This window comes from Candoia aspera, chromosome 4 (genome assembly GCF_035149785.1).
Source record: "Candoia aspera isolate rCanAsp1 chromosome 4, rCanAsp1.hap2, whole genome shotgun sequence".
Taxonomy (NCBI): domain Eukaryota; kingdom Metazoa; phylum Chordata; class Lepidosauria; order Squamata; family Boidae; genus Candoia; species Candoia aspera.
Genome location: NC_086156.1, coordinates 101,361,947 through 101,373,709, shown reverse-complemented (window position 1 = coordinate 101,373,709; position 11,763 = coordinate 101,361,947). Strand labels below are relative to the sequence as shown.

Sequence of the window (11,763 nt, the reverse complement as noted above, 5' to 3'; positions counted from 1 at the left end):
GGGAGAACTCATTGGCCCTCTTATATTTTTGCATCCTCTGTTGATGCCAAAAATCACAGAAGGAAAAGGAAAATAAGTGTAAGGCCATAGGTCAGACTTGCTTAACTCCACCCACTTATTCACTTGTTCTTAGAGCACACACCTTTGCTTTATCTCATAGCATGGAAATCAGGCAATCTCTCACTTCCTTCACTGGCCTCCATTAAAACCTTTGACTGCCCTAGTAAAACAATCAGTGTTGAGCAGTGGCATTTCTTAATGTTGGCATTTCTCGCTGATCCCTTGCAGCTGATCCTCCCTTTGTGGGACTTACCCCTTTATTTGCATACCTGCTCTTGAGACGGGCATCAGCCTGCAGTGGGATCAAGTCTGGGAGAGGTGTAAAGTTTGTCATGATGACTGTCACATGCCTCCAGGAACTTAATGCTGAATTAAGTTCTTCCCTGGCAACTAAAGCCCCTAGTAAGGGATGGGTATCTTGTGACTCCAGGGCCATGCCAAGTCAAGAACGTGGCCATGACTGTGTGATCAAAGCCCCGCCCCTTTTAATATGCATTGCACACATGATACATGTAAAAGGGGTGGGGCTTCAGTTGTGTGGGTGTGGCCACCATCTTGACTCCCCATCCATCCAGAACACCCCTGGGGTTCTAACAACAATAACTGGCCCTCAAGAGAGAAGGACGAGAAGTTGCTAAATAGGAAAGAAACGAAGAGGTGACTATGTTGGTTTCACCCACTTTTGGTCCTGAAATCATCCCACCTGTCCCCTTTTGTTATTACAAAGGGAACACTAACCACAAGAGAAAAATAAAGTTGACCATTCTTTTACAGGTGCTTTTTATTTTTATTTGTTTTGCTGAGATTTATTGACAGAATTGTCCTCCTCCTCTGTCTTTTTGCTGTATATCTGTATATTTGCTGTATATTCAGGATAAGGCAGAAACTTGAAAAAATGTCACAGCTCTACAAGCAGGACTGTAGCCAGATTTTGTGTTTGGAAGTGGAACTACGACCTCACATATCTTCAGTCCCCTGCTAATGTGTTACTCAGTTACTGAAAATGCCACATACTAGTAACAATATTGCTTATTTGTTTCAAAGTCCTCTTACTGTATCGGTGTGTAAAATAGACGTTGAGTTTCCTATCTTTTGCATCCATCTCCTTTCTTCTCTCTCTCCATTCCCCATCAAAAATTTCAACCACCAATTCTAAAGTAACATTCTAATTCATTCATTGGGAAGTGGTGGATGAGCATTAAGATACTGTCGAAGGCGGGTTGGGTAGTCAGTCATGACTCCAGAGACCCCATAGCCGAAGGCTTCTTCGAAATCTTTATCTTCATTCAAAACCCAAAGAAGAGTCTAAATAGGAAGCAGAAGAGGAAATAACATATTGTAGAATCTTCAGAAAACTGTCTAAAAACCAGATTTCCTTTGTAAAAGTTTATTTTGTCACTTATTTATACAATTATTTCCCCAGCATTTTCCCAGCAGTCAATGAGCAGAGCATCTTGTTGCTGAAGGGAAAAATCATAAATCTTTGTTTCTGCTGCTCTCTCTGTCTTGGCAACAAGCTGCAGAAAAAGTCACTGTGATTGCTTTCCTGAAAGAAACCATGCAAAGTATGGTTTCCACAGGCATAGGAGAAACTAGAAAAGAGTAGAGGAATGTTTTTCAAACTTGGCAACTTTAAGATGTGTGGACTTCAACTCCCCCAGCCAGCATGCTGGGGAATTCTGGGTGCTGAAGCCCACACATCTTAAAATTGCTAAGTTTGAAAAACACTGGAGTAGAGTGTGACTTTGAGGCAGGAAGTCCCTAATTCAAGTACTTCACCACTTGTAAAGGGTGAACTCTTTTATGCAGTTAGCAATACCAAACTCAGTCTTCAATTAAAACAGGGTGCCCAACACTTTAGGACTGAAATTCACATTTGGAATTTTGATGATATGTTATGGACATTCTTACAGAAATGATTGTGGCAAATTGAGTTGGTTCTTCATCATCCCCTCTTACAGTATTAGTGTTCAAAAATACAAATTTGCTTTCTTGGAAATGAAGATTATGTTTGAGAAATCAAATTTGCTTGTAGCATGCTAGCTTCAAAAAAACAGAAATGATCAGGCAAGGCATGGAGATTTCTGTGGACATCCTACATTCATGGATACTACACTGAGCATCCAGAAGCTAAAACATTCCCCACCAAAATTTATCACCACTGTTAGAAGCCAGGTCAATGGCAATATTTTTGCAATACTTCCAGCTCAGGCTTTAATCCTGATCATTCTCAGTAGAGACTACAGCGTCACCCAAAATTCTGATTTCCCAGCTTTCCCCCACATACTTGTATTCCTCTGTCTTGCAGATGTTTGAACAGCTTTTTTTTCATTGCCACCCTGTTGGGAAAGGATAGAAATAGCAATGCGAAATGCTTAGGTGTAGGTGTAATCATAGCTCCACCTTATCTGTTTGTTATAGAGCCCAGCAGAAAAAGAAAAAAAAAATAGGGATGAGAAAGATCAAGATATTCCCAATAGTCTGTCTTGGGGAGAGAGGGGTCATTTTTGGGATATTTATTGTGTCTGGAAGGTCATAGTGGGGAAGCAGCTGGTTTGGGTTATGGATTTCATTAAGGGCCCTCCTGCTGGGAAAGGGAAGGGGGAGGTGATGAAGGAAAGGAGTACTTAGTAAGACTTAATTCTTGGCTCAGCGTCACTCACTTGGTGGTAAAACTTGCCAGTAGTGCTCCAAATTTGCCCCTTTTCACTGGAAAATAGGTCCTAGGATTAAACAAAAGAAAAAGGTGGCAAAGTTAACAAGCTCCTGAGAACTGCTTGTTTCCTGCTGTTCCTCCTCTAAAATATTGGATCCCACACTTTTTCCAAAGCACCCATGAATCACAAAATAGAAGGCAAATGCATCCCGCCTTCAACATGCAAGACTTCTAGAATAATCTTACCCGCTGACCCTGTTTTTCTTTGCAACTAAACTTTTAGGGAACATGAAGGAGAATATATGAGGAGGGTGAGCTTAACTTCATCCTTTCCAGTTAACTTAGACCTTACTCACATTATGGGGGGGAGGGAACCCATTCAGTGAGATCCGATGTAACTGAATGCCTTGCCTGTACCATTTTTCTTCAGAATTCCTTCCACATATCGGCACATCAGAGAGATACAAATAATTCCACTTGAAGCCTTGTTTTCTTTTGGTTTGCTTTTTGCTTTTTAATACTTCCTGCTTCCCAAAGAGTCAACAATATGCCTCTTACAAAGCCTATAAACGAGCATGCAGATGCCAGTCCTCTCTTGCTTCTGCTCCACAGCAATTGGTATTTGGAGTTAGACTGCCTCCAGAATGAATGATCCTATTTAGCTATATTCCTCTGTTGACATTCAGTGAAATGTTTGCTGATTGTGGGGGTGGCAAGGGGAAGCAGAAAGCTGGTTGGAAAGAGGGGGAACGGGGTATTCATACATTCTCTACAGTCGCCAACCTGACATGCAGCTCGGGGTGGTGCACAAAATGGAACGCAACAAATGGCAACTGGCAAAAGAATAAAATGTAGTAAAACATACTGTGCCAGAGGCAGCTTGCACACAGAAACAGTTGATCAAGAGGGACTCCCAAAATCTCTTGACCCAATGCCTGGGGAAAGGCCAGTCTTCATAGCCTTTCAGAAGACAGGCAGGGCCAGGGCCATCTGGATCTTGGGGGAAACGCTGTTCCATGGGGGGGAGACAGCAATAGAAAAGGCACATTGCTTGGGTCCCATCGGATGACACTGCTTAATTGATGGGACCTGGCACATGCCAACCCTATCAAAACTTATTGGATGGGCAGGAGCAGTTGTCTCATAAATAACCATGCCCTGTAACATGAGCTGTATCCTCAAGCAAGGCTGGAGCAAAGGATTTGAGATTACGGTATTGGCCACGGCTAATTGGGACTGATAGACAAATTGTCGGCAAGGCCTCATTTCTCTGCTGTCCTCAAGTTGAGAATTCTTGGATGCTGGTTAGCACCTTGTTCTGGAGAAAGGGCCTCTTCGTGGTGTGGATGCAAAGGTTGGCCAGACACCCTCCCTTTTCTCAGAACAGAATGCCAGGAATGTTTCTCTTCAAAGCTGACACACTACTCTCTATCTGAAGGGGAGAGCAAATTTGGCACTTGATTTCCAGACGCTGATCATTACATAGAGTACCGTATTTCTAAGTCCATATATTTCTCTGCCTGAATTCCACCCATGCAGTGGTTGTCACCTGTTCATGATTGAGGGCAGCACAAACTCAAGGAAAGATTCTTTCAGAGGGAAGAATGGTAGGAGTCCAAGATACCAGAGAAAAAGCATGAAGATGCCTCTCTTGATGGAGAAGATGTAGGGCATGTCTTTGTTCTGGGAAATAAATAACATGTATTTTAGACAGCATGAAGTTTTGTCATTCCTAGACTTAATTGCTGGGAAGAATTCTGCACTTGGTCCTACAGACTGTTTTCCAGATTGCTGAGCATCCAATCTCAAAGGGGAGGGTTCAGGGAAAACACAATTCTTGCCCTGATTTGGAAAACATGACTGCTTAATGCAGTCTTTCCATCTTGGTTGGTGGATTTGGGAGCTCCCGTTGTTAATCCCAGCTCCTGCTCACCTAGCAGTTCGAAAACATGCAAATGTGAGTAGATCAATAGGTACCGCTTCGGCGGGAAGGTAACGGCGTTCCGAGTCGTCATGCTGGCCACATGACCCGGAAGTGTCTATGACAACGCCGGCTCCAAGGCTTAGAAACGGAGATGAGCACCGCCCCCTAGAGTCGGATTCGACTGGACTTTACGTCAAGGGAAACCTTTACCTTTTTATCTGATGGTGAGATAATGGTAAGAGCCAGTTTAGTGTAGTGGTTAAGGCACCAGGCTAGAAACCAGGAGACTGAGAGTTCTAGTCCTGCCTCGGGCACAAAGCCAGCTGGGTGCCCTTGGGCCAGTCACTCTCTCTCTGCCCTAGGAAGGAGGCAATGGCAAACCACTTCTGAAAACCTTGCCAAGAAAACTGCAGGGACTTGTCCAGGCAGTCTCTGAGAATTGGACATGATTGAATGAATTAAAAAAATATTAATGCTTATGCAGGTTTGGAAAAAGCAAGTGTAACAAGCCTGAAACAAACCTGTCTAGAAAGAAAGCTTAAGAAGAGAAAGGAGGAAGGAAGGTAACTTTTGACCATGCTCTAATGTAGCCTTTCTCAACTTTTTGATCCTGGAGGAGCTCTATTTTTCAGGCCTTGGGGAACCCCTGCACATTCAGGCTCAAATATAGGCCACAAGTTTCAAAATTATTATATTCATTTTTCAGCAGGACCAGTCAGCTTTGCCTAAGAGTGTTTTTTGGGGCGATCAAGCCTTTTCTTATAAGCCAGCGAGATACCTACATCATATAACTGTCTCCAAATTTCAGAGGGCACTCACTCTGGCACGCTGTAATGTGCTTCCCACAGCAGTTCTGGAGGACCACTACATAAAAGTCCTGTATGAGTTGAGATTGTGCCCTTGTGGACAAGGGGCTATTGAAACTATAGTACATGTCCTGCTATACTGTATTCTCTATAAGGATTCACGAACCCATTTAATAACTCATTTGATAAAATATTCAGGAAATTCTGATCTTTTTTATGTTCAGTTGTTGCTATCTGATCAGAATGACTTAGTTTCCCTGAACGTAGCTAAATTTTGCTATACTGTCTGCAAATTAGGCAGACCTCAACTGTCCTTTGACGATTCTATCAATTTGTAAATATATTATCATGCTTTGTTCATTTCATTTAATGTATTTTTAATGTATTTCAACGCATTTCAATGTACTTTTTTTATTTGTAATTCTGATCTGTGACCGTAATAATAAAGATTGATTGATATTATATTTGTTTCATGTGTAGGGCTGTATATATGCATTAACAGTGTTCTTAAACTAAAAATAAAGAATGAAACTTCTTTAATGTGACATTGCCCAAATTTGAAATAATTTTAAAATAAATCGAGATCTCCCAGGGAATCCCTAGTGACCTCTTGTGGAACCCGAGGGTTCCACAGAATCCTGGCTGAGAAACCCTGCTGTAATGTGTTATTAAGGGATACTTTATTTATTGCTGTCCGAAGGATCTAAAAGCCCACAAATTTTTATGCAGTCTGAAGCCTGAGCAAAAGGTTTATAAACAAAATATGAAAGCGGAGAAGACGACATTTAATACGTACAGCTTTCCGGCATTTTTTTAGTACGTGACTTTCAAAGGAGGCCCAGATGCTGATGTGGGAGCGATGGTATTTCCGGACAAGATCTGCTACCTTGTTCATGGGCAGAAAGCAGAATAAGCAAATAAGTACTGATTTGGCTAAAGGTAGGTTTATGTACTCATATACTCTTTCCATATTGTGTTGCTCTATAGACATTCAGCTTCTTCTAACACCTGTGATGTGAACAGTGACATGATTATGTGATGGGATGTAGGGCCTCTGATCCACCAGCCAGTACTGTGTGTGGCTACCTATACTCTAGGCACAGGGATGGCCAACTTGAAGACCTCAAGCTAATTACAGCTCTCTGTGTTCTTCTACTGTCTCTGATGCTCCCAAGTTCATACTACGAAAAAGTAGTTGTATGGTCAAAAGGACACAAAAATTGTGACCCTGTTTGTTCTGATGACCTCAGCACTGCCCTGTGGTATTCCTCTGGTCCTTGCAAATTGAAAGCATTATACAGCAACGGTTCTCCCTCCTTCCCCATGAAAAGATTACCAACTCCTGCTCTAAATTCAATATTGTTTGGGAGAAGATCTGAGTATGTCCTGAAAATTTGTAAGCCCTGGATAACTTATCTCCTTCCCTGATTGCCTGCTCTCTTTATGTAGAATCCCAGATACATTTTAAAATCCAGTTGAAACTTCATTCTTGTAGCAAGTATAGATTTTTTTTTGGAAAGTGATGAATCCAGTTTTCCCAATGGATTTGAACAATGAAAGTGTTAACTCCAGAAGTGGAATGAGATTCAGGAGGTCAGTATCTTCCTAGACATTCTATATTCTTGTGACTGTGACTAAATTATAGGAATGAAAGAAAAGATGGCAAAAAATCCATATCTGTCTACTACAAAAATACCAAGTGTCTTGTATCTTAAGCGATAAAAGGTTTTCAAGTGGAATATGTTCCTGTGTATGGGAAAGACTGTTTTGGTAAAGAATGTAGCTTCATGCATCTAATGATGCCGAAAGACTCCTGTTTATGAGTATAAAAGTGAATATAGAGATGTGTATAGAGAAGAAGAATTATAATTGTGGCCAGGTGAGCAGAATCAACTGCAAGAGATGATGCAGAGTTTCTGCCCCTGATCAGGCAAGATTGATGTTGGGGATGGAACACTGAAGGGGAGGCTGGCAAAAATCTATGCTTCATGCAAAACAGTGATGAGATGTTGGACAGGAAAGACATTTGAACAGCTTGGTTGGGTTTCTTACCTTATTAATGAGCTCATCATTATCCTGTTTAATTTCAATATTAACAGGGACTTCAGGGAATTGCTCAAAAACCTCTTCCAAACGTGGAATCCGGTGATCACTGCCATGGGAGTAGCTGCCTGTTAGGAAGGGTAGGTTGAGGGCAGCTCAAAAGAAGTGAGTATTTTTCGCAGAGCAACCCGTCTTGCCTGTCTTTCTACCCCAGAGCAACTCTTAGTCCTACTCACCTGGGGAAAAGGTCACCGCCAGACAAGACTTATACGGTGGCAAATCCTATGGGACACAACCAGTAAGAGTAGGAATCAAGAGAGGATTTTGTGAGAGATTTAAGATTGGCATGTGTGTTGGGTGGAGGGAATTAGGGTGAGGTCTTCTGGATGTTCTGGGAGAGGGAATGCAAGCACAGAGCTAGAGCCATTGTTCCAAGGGAATAGCATGGAAGCCTACGGTGCAGTCCTCTTGCTTCTGGTGAGTGTGTAAAGCCAATGTGGTGTAGTGGTTAGAATGTGGAAGTAGGGCTGGGGAGGTCCAAGTCAGAGCCATCTGCAGGATCAACACTTCCATCGAAGTGACAAAAGCAGCAGCATTCTGTTGTGACCCAAGCTTCACTCCTTTTGTTATGCATATGAACAGTCGTGTTGCACATGCGAAAGAAGCAAAGCTTGTGTTGTGATGGCACAATGGTGCTTTCATCACTTGCCCCCAACTTAAATATAAATCCCCCCTCAGCCATAAAGTTCACTAGGTGACTTGGGACCAATCACACACTCTCCACTCAACCTACCTCAATGGGATTTTTAAAAAATGTTTAAAATGGAGGATGTTACCTATTTCACCTTGAATTTCTGGAGGAAAGGCAGGATATGACTCTAATGAATTAATAATGGGAGACAGCCTAGGAACGTCACTTACATTGCCTTAAAATCTGTCACAGGATGGAATTGAATAATACAAAAAGGGCAGGGCGGGTTGAGAGCAAGGATCTGTAGGTGCTCACCTTATATTCTGTGAGACTGATATCAATGTTGTGTCCTGTCTCGCGTTTGAGATTATCATCGTGGGACACAACCACAACCCCATCTTTGGTTATGTGGCAGTCAAGTTCAAGCAGGTTTGTCCCCTGGTTCACTGCACTGGGAAGATGCAAAGATTGGCAAGAGGTTGAAGGGTAGGATTAGTGCACAACAAGGGTAAGTTGAGGTAAAGTGGAGATGGCATCACTCACTTTTTAAAGGCTCCCAAAGTGTTTTCAATCTGGTCTCCAGCACCTGGAAAGGGAATCAGATTCTGAAAAGGTTGCTCTTATTCACTCTCCCTCCCAGGAACTTCGAGTACTTCTGTTCTGAGTTTTAGGAATGTGGCATTACAAGTCTCAAAACTAGAGCAGAAAGAAATGCAGACATCTCACCCACAAACATCCCATTTATCAGGAGAACTGGAGGCAGGAATCTCAGGACTGATTTCTTCCTCCCCGTTTCCCTCATTCACCCTTGACTTGCAGCTGCAGTGCATATCCTGACCCCTTCAGACTCTGAAAGCACCCTCCACCCAGTGTCCAATTTACACAGCAGAACTTACCACCCCTGTGCGAGACGTGCAAGCATCGAACAGGAAACTTGCGTGGTTTGTGAAGGAGATGTGGCTTCTTCCGAAAATAATAAGATGCTAGTGCGTAGATTCCGAAGGCAGGTAGCCCAAAGAGTAAGTGGTAGCTCATCGTGGCACGTGGGGAAGTAGAGGCAGCTGGTTAGTATTCTAGGTGTGGTAGGTTAAGGCAGGGAGGAGCAGTCAGGAGCTGGGACACCTGGATTCTCTGGACTGAAGAGTGCTCATGGATTGGGATCATAGGAAGAAAAGCAGGGATTAGGCCATCTGCGTAGACTCCGGCAACATTTGGTGGGTGAAATCAGGTTGATTGGGATTCCTGAATTCCTGGTTCAGTGAACACTGAAAGCGTTAGGTAAGCAAGATAGTGAGATTTCTGAGGGACTGAAGGAGGAAGAGAAAGGTGTGTAGGAGTAAAAAGGACAGAAACTTAACCCTCCCCTTAGCTGCCAGGACCTCCCCAACTTCACTTTGCACCTGTTTGTCACCTAATGAATATATGTCACATGCTCATAAACTGGCACACACAATAATAAAATCATAGTTTGACCACTCCCAGCCTCCTGCCACCCTGCATACTTTTATCTTCTTGCCACTCCCATGGGAAAAAGCAGCAATTTCCTTGGCAGGAAAAACAAGCCACCAGTGGGACTACTTGGTTCTTCCTGCTTTACACCTGAGGACCACACTTCCCTTCCAGATCTGGAAGCCTGTCTCCTTCATCACCATACATACCTGGAGACCTCCTGAAGGCACGCTTCCTATCAAACCAGCACATCCGTCTCTATAGCTACATAAATAAAGGAGAGCTGACCTGTGTGCCCATAGAGCAGTGTTTCTCAACCTTGGCAACTTTAAGATGTGTGGACTTCAACTCCCAGAATTCAGGCTGGCTGGGGAATTCTGGGAGCTGAAGTCCACACATCTTAAAGTTGCCAAGGTTGAGAAACACTGTCTTAGAGGAAGTGGTTGGCCCTGTTCCTCTTAGATACTTTAGGCTAGAGTGGGCATGCCCCTTCCCTTCTGATCCCTGCTGGTCTGGGCAGAAGGCGACATTGGAGTCCTGGCTTTGGCAAAGGGTAATCTTGAGTAATGGGTCACTGAGTTTGGGGTGAGCCTTAGCATTTGTCAGTGAGTCAAGCTGTTTTTAAATGTGGGCTGAGCACTCTTCAGAAGGAAGGCTATACCTGTGCTCCGAGGGAAATCCTGCACAACAGAACCTGGTCCTGAGAATCCTTAGTTCTGTGTGGCTCACTCAGAGAATGCTGGATGCATTAAGATTTCCTGCCATTTCAGGTGATGTGGTGCTGTCACAGAATACACACGCATGCGCGCACACGCACACACAGGGAAAAGGATTGGCAGTGGAACAGCATATTTTATGCTGGTATATTTTTCTGTCATCCTAAGGATGGGTGGATAACACTTAAAATGAGTTGTGAGGAAGTCCCACCTGTCAGACTCATACCTTAGCTGAGAACTACTATGATAACACACTTTATCATAGTACAAATCACTTTATATATCTTTGCTGTGGGAGGGTGGATGGGATGAATATGGCATCTTGTTACCTTTTCTTAGAACCTTCCTGGCCATGATAAAAATAGACCAGCCTTCAACAAGCAATTTTTGGAAGAAGAAGATGCTACAGTGACCTGTGGCTGGATACTTCAGGTATTTTCTGAAGCTGATTATTTTTATCTGTTCCAGTACTAGTTTGTGGGCAGATACTTTTTTAATTGTCCTTGTTTCTTTCTATGTTATATTTACCTATACGAGTAGGTAGGCAAGATATAAATGACAAAGCTAAATAAATGGAAAATATGTACCCTCTTTCAATAGTTATTTGCAAAAAGATAAATAGCCAGAAAATGATATAAAATCAGATTTAAAAAGCACCAATCAAGTTAAAAATAATAGATCACAATAAGTAAGGACTACTGAAACACAAACAGGCTGATAGAACCAAAAGGGCTTTGGCACTCAAATCACTTCATAGCGTTTGGTAGGGTTCTCTGAATGAATAAGTCCACCCACAGAGCACCAACACGTGGCCTTCACCAGGGAGCTGTGCATACCACTGACCAGTTTCTCTAACCTGACACCTCTCAGACACATTGACATATAACTCATTGTAGCCAGCGAGCTGTCATACTGCCTTGAAAATGGAGCAGGTCTTGTCTGCAGGGTGTCAGTTTGGGGAAGGCTGCTTTTGGTAATTAGTTACATTCTTCTGAACCAGCCTTTTGACCCTGGAGGAACCCTTGAAATATTTTCCAGGCCTCGGGGAACCCCTGCACATCCAGGCTCGAATATAGGCCAGAAGTTACAAAATTGTTCTATTTGTTTCATGTGTAGGCCTGTATAGATGCATTCACAGTGTTCTTAAACTGAAAATGAAGTGAAATATTGTGAAGTTGCCCAAATTTGGAATAATTTTTTAAATACATTGTGATCTCCCAGGGAACTCCCAGTGACCTCTTGTGAAACCCTAGGGATCCATGGAACCTTGGCTGAGAAACCCTGTTCTGAACTCTCTCTCAAGATTAGGTTAGATTCCTCCTTATGAAATCTTCTAGGCCTAAAGTTTCTCAAGGATCAGCTTTGTTATCTACTTGAAACTCTTGGATGAGATCATTTAGGGATATGATCTGTGGGTG

The 11,763-nt window shown here is 42.8% G+C and overlaps 1 protein-coding gene across 2 annotated transcripts; it reads right to left on the bottom strand.

Annotated features, from left to right (window-relative positions):
* Positions 1-934: 934 nt before the first annotated feature.
* GDPD3 (glycerophosphodiester phosphodiesterase domain containing 3) lies at positions 935-9,577 on the bottom strand. 2 transcript variants are annotated; one of them, XM_063301322.1, is made up of 10 exons: positions 9,077-9,577; positions 8,724-8,766; positions 8,496-8,631; positions 7,726-7,771; positions 7,499-7,620; positions 6,243-6,332; positions 4,266-4,399; positions 2,724-2,783; positions 2,348-2,399; positions 935-1,365 (listed from the first exon to the last, which is right to left on the bottom strand). In XM_063301322.1, the coding sequence occupies exons 1-10, from the start codon at positions 9,213-9,215 to the stop codon at positions 1,231-1,233; spliced, it is 957 nt and encodes a 318-aa protein (XP_063157392.1). In that variant the 5' UTR covers positions 9,216-9,577; the 3' UTR covers positions 935-1,230. The 2 variants fall into 2 exon arrangements, with proteins under 2 accessions (XP_063157392.1, XP_063157393.1); XM_063301323.1 differs by having other exon boundaries at positions 7,499-7,617.
* Between the last annotated feature and the right edge of the window lie 2,186 nt (positions 9,578-11,763).